Below are 15,154 nucleotides of genomic sequence, written 5' to 3'. Positions count from 1 at the left end.
AATTGTGCAAACTATAATATTTCGAATTTCCAAAAAAATAAGTGTTTTTCAATGTGCGTTGTTCTCAATATGGCAAGCCTTTGTTATGTAGGCTTTTGTTGTTAATATTGTACACGATCTCTTGTTTGGATTTACATTCGAATGTAACAAAGCAACTGATCAATTTACCTTTTTTTATTGTCAAAGAAGATTGCTATATGGACTTAATCTTATTTCCAGGGAAAGATCAGCCGATGCGGCTGGAGAGTATCCCCCCCAGTTCACGATGCGTCTCCGTGACAGACGGGTCCAGGCTACCTATCCTGTCAGGCTGACCTGTCAAGTTGTGGGCAGCCCCTCACCTACAGTCACGTGGTTCAAGGATGGAGAGGATGTTATACTTGACAGTGAGTAACTTGTGAAGATTTTCTGTTTGAATTGTTTTTCTGTGAGATAGGGACGTGTTTACTTGTATTGGTTAAGATAGGTGGTGTTTGTTTTGTGGTAATTAGTAAAGTCCAAATGGCAGTACAATGTTTTTTCCTCTGTGATAATGTTAAGACAGCTGAAGAGATCTTGTGTTTTAGGAATGATTTTAATCTGCATTGCGAATAAGCTTATTCCTTCATTTGAGCTTGCTTGAGCTATTACTTGAACATTGAATTGAACTAAAGGCAGTAATAAAATATTGCTATAACAATTAGGTCTTGTATCTTCTCTAAAAAATCTTGAAAATTTAAATTATTATCACGCCTTCCATAAAATAGAGATCGAGAAGTAAAAATATGAAGGTAAGTAAGTACAAAATATGAAAATTAATGTTTTTGCTTTTCATTTTTGGTCTTGAATAAAGATAGCTATAGTATCAAACAATACGAGTATGTGTTCTCTTTTTATCATAACGTCGTAACACCGACAATGTTTGATCACATCCCAGTCCAACAATGAAAGGATAGTCGGTCACGACGCTATTTTCGCACCAGAATGGCTGCCAAGTGTCGCACTATGTTTATATTCGACGTCTGCCAATAACGCATCATCGGTTTCCTATCGAAAATCTAAAATTAGGTTATTATACTTTTGAAATGTGGGATTCTTTATGACTGTAAAATTATGTGTTGGTTTATTTTTGGTGGTAGGGGAATTCACCTTAGCTTTATCTACACTATTAGGTTCATTAATGATGTGATTCCAGCATCAGTGTTTTGATCATAATTTAAGGTGGTTATAGTTACTTTCTCTTTTTGTATGCTGTGCTTACGTCGAGTAGGGTAACTCAGTGTGTTGATTTTAAATTCATTACTTGTGTTTGTTATCTGATTGTACCCAGTTTTGAAAGCCAAATAAAACAAATCAGTCTGTAGTATTATGAGGGAAAAAAGCTTTTATAAAAGAAAACATTTGCTTTCTTAATATAATCAAGATATTGGGACTTCGATGATCCTTTAGAAGCTGCGGTATTTAGGAATACATGTTTTCACGTAAAAAGACATGGCAAAATAAATTAATCACATTTGAAGTAATAGACACTCTCACAGAACGAGTGGGGAGACCTCAAACTATTGCAATATTTGATTTAAGCCTTTCCTATTTCTATTTTCTAGGTCGCCACACCAAATCTCAAGACGAGCACTTCCACACTCTGGAGATCGCTCCAACCAGCCTCGAAGATGGTGGCATCTACGAGGCTATGGCGCGCAACAGCTGTGGAGCCATCAGCTGCCACTGCAACCTCGTGGTCGACAAGGGCATCAGGGCGTACGTGGCTCCAGAATTCTGCTGTGGGCTGGAACCCTTGTACCGACTAAAAGAAGGTAACAAGCTCTTAATTTTTTAGTACCTACACTCAGGCAGGCGAAGGCCGTAGAATTGATTGTTTTCTGGAACAGTTGTAAACCTACGAGTATGTTCTGCTATTGTAATCTCGTGATTGATAAGTTTATCAAGGCGTACGTGGCTGTGAAGTTCAGCTTACAGCTCTTGTACACACCAATAGCCGAAGTCCAAAAATCTCTTATTTCTCTTGCTGACCTATTTCCTAAGTAGGGACGCAAACATAGAGATCTAGAGAGATGCCAACTAATGTGTTGCCAACTGTGTTCAAAACCCAGTGTGTCATTAGAAATTCATGCCTGTTTTCACCATCAATCCCTAATTTTTAAGTGACCCCTATGGAAACAAAATGCCTGTTATGTGTCACCATAGGGGTCACTTAAAAATTAGGGATTGATGGAGAAAACGGGCATAAGACACACAAAGTTATCATAAATGAAAACAATACGTCGGGAAGAGTAGGTATGTGTAATGCACACATTTTATTGAGAGCGGCTATTGCAACAAATAGTAATAATAGTAATGTTCGCACAGCACCACTACATACGCAGTGGACGTGCGATTGAATGTATTCTGTTAGTTTGAATGTGCTCATTATCCACTGTGGTATCAGTAGCTCAACATTAGAATAATCTTTAGTATATACTACGCAAGCAATGTAAACTGTTTACACATATAACGTCGCTGCTGTCATCATTGCTGTCATGAGCAATGTGTTTTGTTTTTGCCCCGCCCCCTTTTCACATCTCCCTTTAGTTTCTGTGATCTGTGGACGCAAGCGTGCATGTTATTGTTCCTTAGACTCTCTTATCTACTGGTACACTTTAAATTACAGGAGAAGAGCTAAGAATATCAGCGGTAGTAGAAGCGTACCCCACAGTCGGGGTGACCTGGTACCGTGATGGGGTGCGTCTCAGACCGAGTCGCCGGGCCATCATGACCCTCGATCGAGACGGGCAGATCGAGCTTGCCCTCGCCTTCGTGACGCCAAGGGATGCCGGCGTGTACACCTGCACAGCATCAAATGAAGTGGGCAGAGCCACCACGTCAGGGAAGGTGGAGGTGATCGCAGACGGTTCTGTCGTGAAGAAGAAGACACCGCCGATGCTGATCAGTCCTGATGTGCCGTGAGTTATATTGTTTTACGAAATATTTTTATGTAGATTGAAGAGTGGACGAATCTCTTGAATCTACAGTTGATTTTCAAGCACATTTTTCCTTGAACAGAAATCCTAAGCATTTCATTTGCTCGTGTAAATGTGTCGGTGTATTATGATTTCTATGCATAAATGTTTTGTGAGTCGCGGCGACACGATCGTCTGCTTTGATTTTGTACCTTTGGAACTCCTTTGAAATTGTGGAATAATATGGGACGTTTAATATTATAGGCGTACTTTTTTGCTCTTTTATAGATACTCCAAAGAGCCGATGTTCGTCCGCAAGCCGCGGTCGAGCGAGGCGAGAGAAGGAGACACCGTTATCATCCAGTGCGAGGTGGTCGGAGACCCGAAGCCTGATGTTTACTGGTTGAGGGACTTCTTGAAGGTACGCCTTATGTTACCTTGTCGCCTGTAAGGCCGGTTTCCACCATGGCGCAGAGGAGCGGAGAAGTGTTTTGAATAACCAATCAGATTTAATTATTTCCACTTTTCCTCTCAGTTCTGCCGTCCAATTCTATAGAACAACTTTTGACGGCCCAACACTTCTCTACTCTGCTCCGCTCCACTCCGCCTTGGTGATCTGGGCCTACGCCTCGTTGCTTGTTTAACTCGTCTTGTATAGCTGCAAGATTTCCTTTTGGGCTTGCCTAATTGGTTTGGCCAGCCGTGCTAGGATAGCCATAGGATTGTAGTATTTTATCGATTTTAGACAACAAAGGTTAAAATTGATAAGATTTACTTATCGTGTTCGTGGCGCGCATTGTTGCCCTAAGCCGAGTACTCATTAGCGAGCTGTAACCGTAACAGTTGCATGCACTGTAACCAAAAAACATAGTGTGTACGTGGTTTGTAGGTTGTTCGGAGGTTAGCGGCTCTACTGGTCTAGAAGGGTGACCATGTCTCGACAAATAAATGTAGTGTAGTGAAAAAAGGACTGGTGCTTTATGACAGCCCAGAGAGGTTAATATCCTCGTGCTATCGACTGTACAGGCCCTACAATTTTTCAATATTATTTTCTTCAGCCTGACTACTACCGCGACGCGACTCACTTCAAGAGGGTGGGCGATGGTCCCGAGTATCGGTTTGAGATCCCGCACGCCAAGCTGGACTACACCGGAGCGTACTCGGTTGTCGCTCGCAACGTGCACGGAGAGGCCAAAGCTATTATATCACTGCAGATTTTGGCTAAAGGTAAGCTCACTCACCCAAAACCCTAATATGAGAGTTCGAAGACACCTTTTATGGCATTACATGAAATTTTAATCTGACAGCAGGGTTTTGATCTCTATCCAACAACACTCACTGGGCCAATTAACTAAAATAACTTATTCTCCTTGCAGACCCCAGTTCAACCGAAGAGCACAACATAAGATATGGGTAAGTTGCAATTAATGCTTTAAATAAGTTCTTGTGAACATCTGTTAAATGGCAGGCAAACCGCGGCTGAGGTGAGAGTTCAACTCTCGTGATTTGGTTTTAATTCTCTGTTCACACCTTCTTCTTTGGAACTAGATTGTGACCTTCTTACAAATTATACGATTGATAAAAGAACAAACACAAAATATGTGGAACACTTTATAGCAGTGATTATAATGTTTTATCGTTCGTTCTTTTTAGCCGAATTATGTCCACCGCTGGACAAAGGCCTCCCCCAAGGATTTTCACAAAGACCGATCCTACGCCGCCCGCATCCAGGCTCCGCGACCTTCACCAGATCATCGATACACCTACTCCTAGTGGGAGGCCCACGCTACGTCTTCCGGCTCGTGGTCGCCATTCGAGAACTTTTCTGCCCCAACGGCCATCAGCTCTACGAGCTGTGCCCCGCCCACTGCCACTTGATTTTAGCCATTCTTCGTGCTATGTCAGTCACTTTAGTTCTCCTGCGGATTTTAACGTATCTTTTTGTATTTTTACAGACGAGTGGACGTCATCCCAAGGTTCGAGAGGGAGCTGACAGACCTCCTGTGCTACGATGGTGACGCCATCGAGTTTGAGTGTCGCGTCTCCGGGCATCCTGAGCCAGACATCAGATGGTTCCATTATACAGAGGTTTGTTGAGTGGCTTTAAATCTTTGTATTCCACAAATTACTACTTATTAGTCCCGTTAACATCGCGAGATATCACAAGTGTGACAAGGTAACATGCGTCGGTTCCCCAGAGTAGTCCAGCAGCGACAGGATTCGAAGTACCGACCTCGGCAATGCCGCGACCATCAGTCCAACACTATCGTAGCTATTGTCACCTTGTTCATAAAAAATACTGTAGTGTTTAGGCACAGTATGGTAGCGAAATAAAACTTGATTTTTGACTTGACGAATTTTATATTTTAGTAACGCAAATCTATTCAGAGATACTTTTACAGTATGAGAGTTGGATGTCAAGTGAGGTATCTACATAATACAATAATGGACGCGCCTATGCGATCGACACAAACACTTTCACGACACCGTTTAGTTGCTGTTAGAAACATTTAGAGAGGTATTATTTTGCTAATTCACAAAATAAGGCCTCCCACTAGGTGGACCGACGATCTGGTGAAGGTCGCGGGAGGTGCCTGGATGCGAGCGGCGCAGGACAGGTCCTTGTGGAAATCGTTGGCAGAGTCCTTTGTCCAGCAGTGGACGTCATTCGGCTGAAACGACGCCGAAGACGACACGCATGACCTTCGAATCTGTATTTAATACGAACTTAACGTTGCTTACAGTTGATCAGAGAAAACCCGGACTTTGAATGGTCGCTGGTAGACGGAACAGCTCGCCTGAAGATCAAGCAGGTGACCGCTGAAGACGAGGGCACATACCTCTGCGAGGCGTCCAACAACCTCGGGAAGGCTACCACCAGCGCTTGCCTCGTTGTTTATCGTAAGCATCATCATCAATTATTATAAGTCGCTTACCTGTTTGTCACTTATGTATGTTTAGATCTTTAAAACTACGCAACGGATTTTGATGCAGCTTTTTTAATAGATGGAGTAATTCAAGAGGAAGGTTTTTTAAGTTACAATGTACAGTAGGGGTGGGTCACTAGTGTTGAGATAAAAAATAAAACTATGAAGAAGAAATCGTTGATACTTTTACTTACATTCTTCAAACAGTCTGTCTATTAATCTGGAAAAAGATTTTTTGACGACTGTAGGACTACATCAAACATATTTTTTAAAGATTATTAGCAATCTGTATTGCCCAAATTACTAATAGTCCCATTAGCCCCTCGTTTTAAGCTAAATAAGCTTGTGTTACGAGTGGGCTCACCACAATAGTCGAGCGGCGGTGGGATTCGAACCCGCGTTCCTCGGATCTCGAGTCGGCCATATTGTAAAAATCATAAATAGGTCATTTACCCGATTATTGTTTAAATAATTTCTGCTATTACTACCTACTGCAAATGAAAGTAAATAAGCTGGAGTTGTAGCAAGTAGGTCTTAATGAAACCTTTCTTTAAACTCGTATTATTGTGATAAATAGCAAAAATATTGAACATTATAATTAATTTTAATAACTTTGAAACGTTACAATCAACCCCATACAAACGTTACAATTAACCTAGAAATTAGCACGGCACTAAATAAATATATTTAAAACTGCCACGCGGTCTCGTGCTAGATGAGAGTCTTAAGGCCACCTTCTATCAATGGGACCGCGTTGTAAGTAACTTGCTTCTGAATGTATTGTAACTTCCTACTTCTTTATATTATTAAACCGGCAGACAGTGGTGACTGAGTTTGTTACGGAGCTTCTTCTCAGCACTTGCGAAATGTTTGTCTCAAAGCGCTGGTAGGAAAAAAGAATGAGACATGTATAATAAGCTCCTTAAGAGCATTTCACGATTTGTAAGTAGCTACTAATTTAATTAAATTGTAATGTCATAACGGACTTATTCCAGCACCTGGAGAGCCAAACACCCTCAGTCAAAGGCTCCGGAGACCGCCAGCGCTTCTGTCTGCTGCATCCACTCCCAGGTCAACGCCCAGGAGTACCCCTGCAAGATCAATGTCCAGAACTAGAACTCCTGGTAAGATTTTAATATTTTTAGCAGCTCATTTCAATGGGCAACTTGATTTTTGAGGTCCCTAAGTCGTAAGACAGGTAAGGCTTGATTTCCTTTTAGGCTGACATCGGTGACCGATGTCAGCGGCGCGCACGATTACACACTAGTTCTATGTAATCATCTGCCGCTGACGACGGCGTTGCAGTGCGGTGCTTCATAGAACATTGTGTTTATTCGTACGCTCGACCGATGTACGCGACCGACGTCAGCGTAGGAGGAAATCAAGCCTAAACGCCATCTAGCTTACGTACATAGAACTTTTTTGTCTAGGTGGAACAATTTAAAACTTAAGCTAGAAGGCGCGCCAAAACCCACATTGTAAAGAACCAGCAAAGGAGACGAAGATTTTCCTCTTTTACAAAATATCCAGCAGATAAAATCTAAAGTTTAAAAAGATTTATAACTAGCCCACGTAACACACGAAATTCTAGGTCTTTCAATAGTTCAGAAATTACTTAATTCGTGCACATTCTTTAAATTGTAAGCTGTGTATTTTGAACAAAATAAGTTATTTTTCTTTCTTTCATTCACTCCAGGTCCTGACCCCCGTCGTCTCTGCAGCCCGTCACGTCAGATGCCTCCCAAATTCTACACGTACCCATTCAATAAGGTCGTCGAAGAAGGTGACCACGTGGTCTTCCAATGCGCCGTAAAAGGCCTGCCTGCACCATGGGCCACGTGGGACAAAGATGGCGTCATCATCACACCATCTTCTAGAATAACAATAAAAGAAAAAGACGAAATCTTAAGGATCTTGGAGATCGAGGAAGTGACAATCGAAGACGTCGGCGTGTACAGAATAACATTGGAAAACGATTTGGGCAGAGTTGAGGCTTCTGCGAGGCTTGAGGTGATCACTCAGAAGGGGAAGTTCTACGCTGGAGTCAGGTCGTACAGCGCTTCTCCGAGGAAGTCTCTCACTTACAGGAGACGACCGTCTCGACAAGACTGATGCACAGCTTGAGCTTCGATGCCATGTCCAAGCTTGACTTGGCCGATGTAAGTTGCATTCGAGTTCTGGCCACGGCGAATTCTGGGTACCCATTTACTTTGCTTGGCGATAGCATTGTCGATAGCTGAGCGACTTGACTTTCAGATTGTAATTTAACGTTTCTATTTCAGGATAATATTAATCGAAGGAACAGCGCGCGTAAGAAGCTAATTTGATTTGTGTTTTAAGTTTATTTCTATGCATTTTATTTATTTTGTGAATCGACATCGTTTTTGGTGTAGTCGAGTTACCACAATGTTAAGTTTTTGTTTCTATTTTATTTTCCATGCTTTTTTATTGTTTCACACGTTGATAAGGTTTAGTGGAATCGTTTGAGATAATTTATTGTTTTAGTCAAAAAATTGTGTAGATATTTTGAGAAAAACTGTGTGAAGCAATCGTTATATTTACAACATTGTAATTTGTTGTAATAGTGTATATTTATATACATTTGAGTATTACTTGTTTGCTATAAGCTGTGTTGCCCTATTTAGATAGACATCCAAAGAGCACGACCCTGGGAATTATATGAAATAAAAATTGTAACTGTTATTGCTATGTTTTATTTATGTCAGTACTAATTAATTAGTAATTACAGTCGTAACGCTACGTATAATGAGGACTTATAGGCGTCTACAGCTGAACAATTGAACATAGGTAGGTATCCTCCAATGATTTTCAGATTGGCTGGTTTAAACGGCCTTCATCTAGCTAGTATACATTTCCTTAAATACTGTCAATGCGTAAAAATAAAAATGTTTAATACCTAATATAAGATTTGAAAATTGATTTTGTACTACAATGTGTCAAGTAACTTTCAATGGGGTTATTTTGCATCGCCTCTGTAATATTGCGTAATGCTGGCGTCAAATTAAAATACAGAAGTAGGTACCTATTGCATAATCTAATCTATATATATAAAAATGAAACCCGTTTCGCGTTGTCACGGCATCACGTGTGAACGGCTGAACCGATTTCGATAATTCTTTTTTTTAAATGTTTGTGGAAGTCCAAGGATGGTTCTTACGGAAAAAAATATTAAGAAAATATCTACGCTAAGGCGGTACGAAGTTCGCCGGGTCAGCTAGTATGAAATAAAACTAATGCATTTTGCTCGGAAACCCTCCTCCAACCTCAACCCTTGGGTTGTATTCATTCAACACAGTATTATTTTTAGCTATTACATAATGTGAAATGCATTGTACTCGTAATAAAGAAGGAAAAAGCATTATAATATGATCACGCTAAGTTATTTATTTTCGTTATAACGAACAACGCTATAGCGTTATTTCGATAACGTTACCGTGAAAACCAACACCGATTCGTTATAAAACTCCAGTACATTTTTAGTAACTTGAACGCACCCAAAACTGACAGCCTTTCATTAGAACTTAATTATCCGCAAACACAATAGATGGCGGCACAGATGAGACAGGGACAGATAGGAAACGGCCCTATGATTGGTCCGTTCATAGTAAAAGTTCCGGCATCTATGGACTTCCATTGGGTAGCGCTAAAAAAAAAAAAAGATCGTAACTTTTTAATAACGACTGCCTTAGCGACGTTGCAGTACCGCTTTAATATATTTTATAACGAGTAACGTTACCGCACCAATAACGGTACGGGTACATTATTATTTCAAATTATTTATAGAAATAAAAAACCAAATACATAAGTTTTATTAAAAAATTTATTTCATAAAAATACAACTTAAAAACTAATGCATACAACTATCGACAAAATTACAAAGGTGGTCCTATCTTTTGAGCACTTGAGTCTGAACATGAAGTACATCTTAGAATTATCTACACGTTCGAAGATAATATACCAAGCGGATGATTTCTTATTCCGTAAGGAAAATTACAAAATAATAATGGAATAAAAAATCATCCGCTGAACTCGATAATTATAAGTAAGCACCATAAACTTAGGAAACTATGAAATACTATTAGTAACTAAAACTATACAGTCATTAATTCACAGAATCATCAACTGTAGGTTTTTAAGAAAAATAAAAGAAAACCTACCGCGCCAATAGAAAATAAAGTCTAGTTGGGCTTTATTTTCATCAATAACATTGAGACTGAACTATTTATGAACATAATATTTAGTAACTAGCTGCTGCCCGCGGCTTCACACGCATGAAATTTAGTTTGTCAAAGATCGTCATAAATTATACAGGGTGGAACTTTGTAATGCCACCTGTAGGGAAAGTACTCTTAATACTGTAGATAGAAAATTTTACTCAAAGGAAACATTCCTTTATTTTTGTAAAGAAAGGGAACTGCATTCAAAGATATTCTGGGTTATAAAGTATAATACTGCAGTTTCATCAAAATCCGTTCAGTAGTTTTTGCGTGAAAAAGTAACAAACCTGTTAACATTCAGATTCCAGACGTCCATACAAACTTTCGCATTTATAATATTACATAGTACGAAGTAGGATTTGAGTAAATCTATCTTTAATTGCCAAGTAAGTAAATGTTAAAGACTCTTAGTTATTTTATCTCTGTTTGAGTCAATTTCAGTCATAAATAAAACCCATTATACAAAAAAAATTAAGCCCGGGATGAACCTTAGAGAATTAAACCTCCTCTATGAAAGGGATGAACACTGGTTTAAAATTACATTTCCATACTAAATGTCAATTTTACCTAGAGTTTAACTTATTGAAATAAATAGGTACCCACCATTGAAGCCAACAGAACAGAATAATATAAATTAATATTAACTTTTTGCAATAATTGTTTACAAAATTTCAAGCGAGCGAACATTTCTATTGTCGCTGACTATAAATCCTACTAATATTATAAAGGTTGTGTAGATGTTTGTTACTCTTTCACGCAAAAACTACTGAACGGATTTGGTTGAACCTTTACAGTATTATTATTTGTAATCTAGATTGACATATAAGGTATAATTTATGCCAATCTGTGGCACTAAATTTCACGCGGGTGAAGTCGCGGGCAAAAGCTAGTTATAAATAAATGGTACCTAATTCTGTTTACAATAAAAATGATGATTACCTATAATTGCGTAACACTAGACAGCCATTAACAAAATGAATCATTTTTACCGTATTTGCATGTTTATAAGAAACTAGCTGACCCGGCGAACTTCGTACCGCCTGTAAAAATCCGGTTATAGCCTATCTTCATTAGGGAAAATAAAGGATTCTAATTGTGAAATAATTTTTCAAATTGGTCCAGTACTTAGTTTCGGAGCCTCTTCAATACAAACAAACAAACAATCATATAATAATATGTCATCTTATAACTAAAATTTGTGTAGAAAAAATATACTACGATTTTCTTTAACTTGCGTAAAACTATACAGCCATCAACAAAAGACATTATCTACTATAAGGTAATGAAAAAAAATTACCTACTTAACAGTACAATTTTCCATAATAAATTATGGTATTACCAATATTTAATTATCAGTTTCCAAAAAAGTGAATAATCTACTGCAAGTTTCTAAGAAAAAAAAGACGACAGTAAAATGTACCCTAATAGATTTATAAATTATTTTTTTATACAACAACTACGATTTTCTTTGACTCAAGTAAAACTATACAGCCATTAACAAAGAAATTCACAATAAGTACATTCTTGAGGCAAAAATAACAAAAAACTTTAGTTAAAAAAACTATACACTGGGCCGGAATCTGAAACAATTTGAATTACATTATTATGATTCTTATTACAAATAATAACAGACTGAATAAGCGGTTTATAATAATAGAAAAAGAACTCAAATTGGCGACTTGTACCCGCACGTGATGTTTGTCGACGCTTATTCCTTTCATATTAAACCAGATTCAATTTGGTGTAACATTTACAATATTATTAAGGATAATACTACTACATACTGGGTGACTTTTTAAGGTGTTGCCATTTTTTATGAGCGACTCAGAATTATTAGTAATTTAATCGATTTACGTAAAGAGCAGATTTTTTTTATTTATTTCATAATTTAATATTATCAAAAACAGCATGCGTGGACTTATCCATGAAATCACAGTCATTATGGCGCACGAAAATAAACCTTTAATGCCTTTACAACTTAAGGTATATGCACATGCGCATTATCAACAGATTATAGAGCAGTAGCGTAGTCAATACTGCGTTACCGCAACATATTTATGAACAGCTTATGATTACATTTGTCTGAATTTGTTTTAGATTTGTATGATCGTTAAAACGCTTACAATATTTTTTTAAATTGGCACTGCACTTATATTTATGAACTCGACTGTACATAATTTACATTTAAATGATATTGAGCGTTTGTCAAACCTACCAAATTTGGGGCTGTATCATTGCGGCAGTTTTTTCACTCAATACCTTCATTTTCTTGATCGTTGACTAGGCAAAATAAATATGTGGCGCAATAGCTCATACGCTTTCGGGCTCCGTTTTAAAAAACCAAAGAGTCCACCTTTTGTTTGTGTGTACCGCCTCTGCTTGATGGGTTTATTTGCAAGCTGAACATGAAATAATTAATAACAATAGTATAATACATGTATTAAACATTATTATAAACGCTTACTTAAAATTAATTATCTACTTTGAAAAAAGCATCAAAATATGTAACTGAAATACTTAATATTAATAATTTTAGAAGAATACTAGCGGCCGCCCGCGACTTCGTACGCGTGGATCTCGTTTTACTCTCTTCATGTATCTTACGCGGTTTAAATTTTTTCATACAAATGTTTTTTCCCGCTAATTCCCGTTCACGTGGGAATTTCAGGAATTCCTTTCTTATTGCATCTCTACGGTACCTAAGCTACGTCCCTTCCAAATTTCAAGTGCCTAGGTTTAGCCGTTTACGCTGTGCGTTGATCTATCTTACGCGGTTTAGATTCTTTCATACAAATGTTTTTTCCCGCTTACTCCCGTTCCCGTAGGAATTTAAATAAATTAAATACATTATTATGATACCTTAGGACGCAGCAATAATATTATCCATAATGACAGATGTGGCTCTGATGTAGATGGCAGGATATAGTTTCTGAAATATTTAATAAAACATAATTAAAATTTATTACACAATTAAAAAATTAGCATAAAATAAACCTATAAAATTAATTAAGTATGATGGTATAACCTGTGTTATAACTATGTAAAATTAATTTAAAAAGATAGTTTTATAAGATAGAATACTGCAACCTCTACTAAATATAAATATATTGGCAAAATCCTGTAAAACTTAATGTACAATTAATTATCATACAAAACAATATAATTTAAATAACTCAAGAAAGAGTTTTCTTTGCAGAATTAATATAGGTATTGCTTACAAAACATTACAAAAGAAAAATTACTATCACGAAAAATCAGTTTAAATTACGTATTGAAATTATAAATTATGTTCAAAGAATATTGTAGGTGACTCATCAATTTAAAAGTACTTAGGTATTATTTACAACTGAGTTGAACATACCTTCACTCACAGCATTATCTGGCAACAACATTGAATTGAAGTTATCTCTATTAGCAGCTAGAAAGAAAAAAAATATAAATAATCATCTATTGCAACATCCTGTATGAAATCTTAATTGTTAAAATTAATGTTTCAATTTTTAGTGGTAAGTTACCGTGTCAATAATATAATTTATGTAAGGTGCCTAATCCAAACAAATAGAATAAGGATAATTTGTTTTATTGAAATGTAGTAAAATATCTCTTTCTATTTTAGTTTTATTGATTAAGTAGATTGATCTTAAAATAAAAGTAATACTTATTAAGAACATTGTTTACTTTTTTAGTCAAATCAAAAAATTAAACTTTCTTTATTCGTATAGACTAATTAAATTAGTACTTGCAAAACACTTTATGGTTGAATCTAGGTATACATATACTTACTTTAACTTACTGGATGACCTGATCAGCAACAGCTTGGATGGTCGCCGAGATGTTATTATTTTCTTCATGGATAAATAAAAAATAGGACATCCATTCATCATTGTCATAACCAATAGATTGTTTTAGATTTATTTATCCTCAAAATGTGATTGGCAGACCTGAAACAAAAATCAGTCAGTTCAGTCCTAGGGAAATTGCAGCAAATTTTATAGCAATTTGGAAGGTTGTTTAATAACCTAAAAATATGACTTGCCTTTCTTTGACGAAGTTGCTCCTTTGTCATAGTTCCTGATAAAGGATTTGCAGGCAGGAGGAGGTACTGTATCCTTAGAGCCTGCAATGCTTCATCACGTGCTAGAGAAAAAACCCTGGACTTGGTGGACGAGCAACCAGTCACGATGCATTTGGTGATAATAAGAAACCATCTTGTTTATACGGTAAACAATGTAAATACGGTAAAATGACCATTATTTGTTTGCTTTTATTTCCGAATATTTCGGAATCAAGATTTTTTTCTCGGAATTTCGAAAAGAATTGAGTGAATGAATGATTGATTGAATGAGCGAGCAAAATCAGCGAATGAATGAGTGGATACTGTCCTGTCAATGTCATTAAAATGACAGTTGACGTAAAGGATGCTCTTTTTTTTTTAATTGGCCCAATCCTACAGGCTATGTTTGCTGAGATTATGTGGATGCTCCTAGAAATGACATTTGACTAACCATCTGTCAAACACTATGGCGTTTCCACCCCGTGGATGGCGGTGAGAGTCTCATTGCTGGTTTTTCAGACTTTGTACCATACGTTTTCATGAGTTTTCAATTCCATAATAATATTATGTTTTTTAATTTTTTGTTTGATTGTATAGAATATACTCCGAAACTACAGGACCGATTAAATTATTTCACTATTTGAAACCTATAATTTCTGATGAACATAGGCGGTTCAAAGTTCGTCTGGTCAGTTAGGCCATTGAGGTGGTCGGGTTAATGTTAAAAGCTAAAATTAGCGGGGAGTAATAATATGTAAATTCTAAATTATCACTATGTATCTTCTACGATTTTGGTAATGAGGCTACCTACTGCGGGATATTAGTTTATTACTGACTTTTCCTGATTTACAACTCTTGTTGTATCTATTTTCTCATTCTGGTGAGGTGACTTGTTAGAAAATATACGTCTTAGAGTAATCAGGGACATATTAAAAGAAGACACTACGAAATGATATTCTTCTCCACTCTAGTCCAAGTCAGTTAATTAATCTGGATTGC

General features: G+C 37.2%; 1 protein-coding gene and 2 long non-coding RNA genes across 8 annotated transcripts in view; 1 reads left to right on the top strand and 2 right to left on the bottom strand.

The window, feature by feature from the left end:
* The window catches only part of LOC135086457 (titin homolog), a 56,544-nt gene extending 47,978 nt beyond the window's left edge, over positions 1–8,566 (top strand). For all 6 annotated transcript variants that reach the window (XM_063981176.1, XM_063981177.1, XM_063981180.1 and 3 more), the window contains 11 exons: positions 220–386; positions 1,584–1,793; positions 2,648–2,939; positions 3,225–3,357; positions 3,995–4,163; positions 4,313–4,349; positions 4,892–5,024; positions 5,681–5,837; positions 6,859–6,987; positions 7,560–8,022; positions 8,146–8,566. In XM_063981176.1, the coding sequence (XP_063837246.1) occupies positions 220–386; positions 1,584–1,793; positions 2,648–2,939; positions 3,225–3,357; positions 3,995–4,163; positions 4,313–4,349; positions 4,892–5,024; positions 5,681–5,837; positions 6,859–6,987; positions 7,560–7,975 (1,843 nt within the window). In that variant the 3' untranslated portion in view covers positions 7,976–8,022; positions 8,146–8,566. The remainder of the gene's footprint in view (positions 1–219; positions 387–1,583; positions 1,794–2,647; positions 2,940–3,224; positions 3,358–3,994; positions 4,164–4,312; positions 4,350–4,891; positions 5,025–5,680; positions 5,838–6,858; positions 6,988–7,559; positions 8,023–8,145) is intronic.
* A 2,945-nt stretch (positions 8,567–11,511) lies between these two features.
* On the bottom strand, positions 11,512–12,500 carry LOC135087025 (uncharacterized). The gene is made up of 2 exons (XR_010260661.1): positions 12,317–12,500; positions 11,512–11,681 (listed from the first exon to the last, which is right to left on the bottom strand). It is a non-coding gene; the product is annotated as an uncharacterized LOC135087025 (long non-coding RNA).
* Positions 12,501–12,795: 295 nt separating this feature from the next.
* Positions 12,796–14,499, bottom strand: LOC135086606 (uncharacterized). The gene is made up of 4 exons (XR_010260542.1): positions 14,138–14,499; positions 13,885–14,042; positions 13,463–13,519; positions 12,796–13,030 (listed from the first exon to the last, which is right to left on the bottom strand). It is a non-coding gene; the product is annotated as an uncharacterized LOC135086606 (long non-coding RNA).
* Positions 14,500–15,154: the final 655 nt, after the last annotated feature.

Source organism: Ostrinia nubilalis, chromosome Z (assembly GCF_963855985.1).
Source record: "Ostrinia nubilalis chromosome Z, ilOstNubi1.1, whole genome shotgun sequence".
Lineage (NCBI taxonomy): Eukaryota > Metazoa > Arthropoda > Insecta > Lepidoptera > Crambidae > Ostrinia > Ostrinia nubilalis.
Note: the sequence above shows the minus strand (reverse complement) of the source record. Positions and strands in the feature narration are given on the sequence as shown.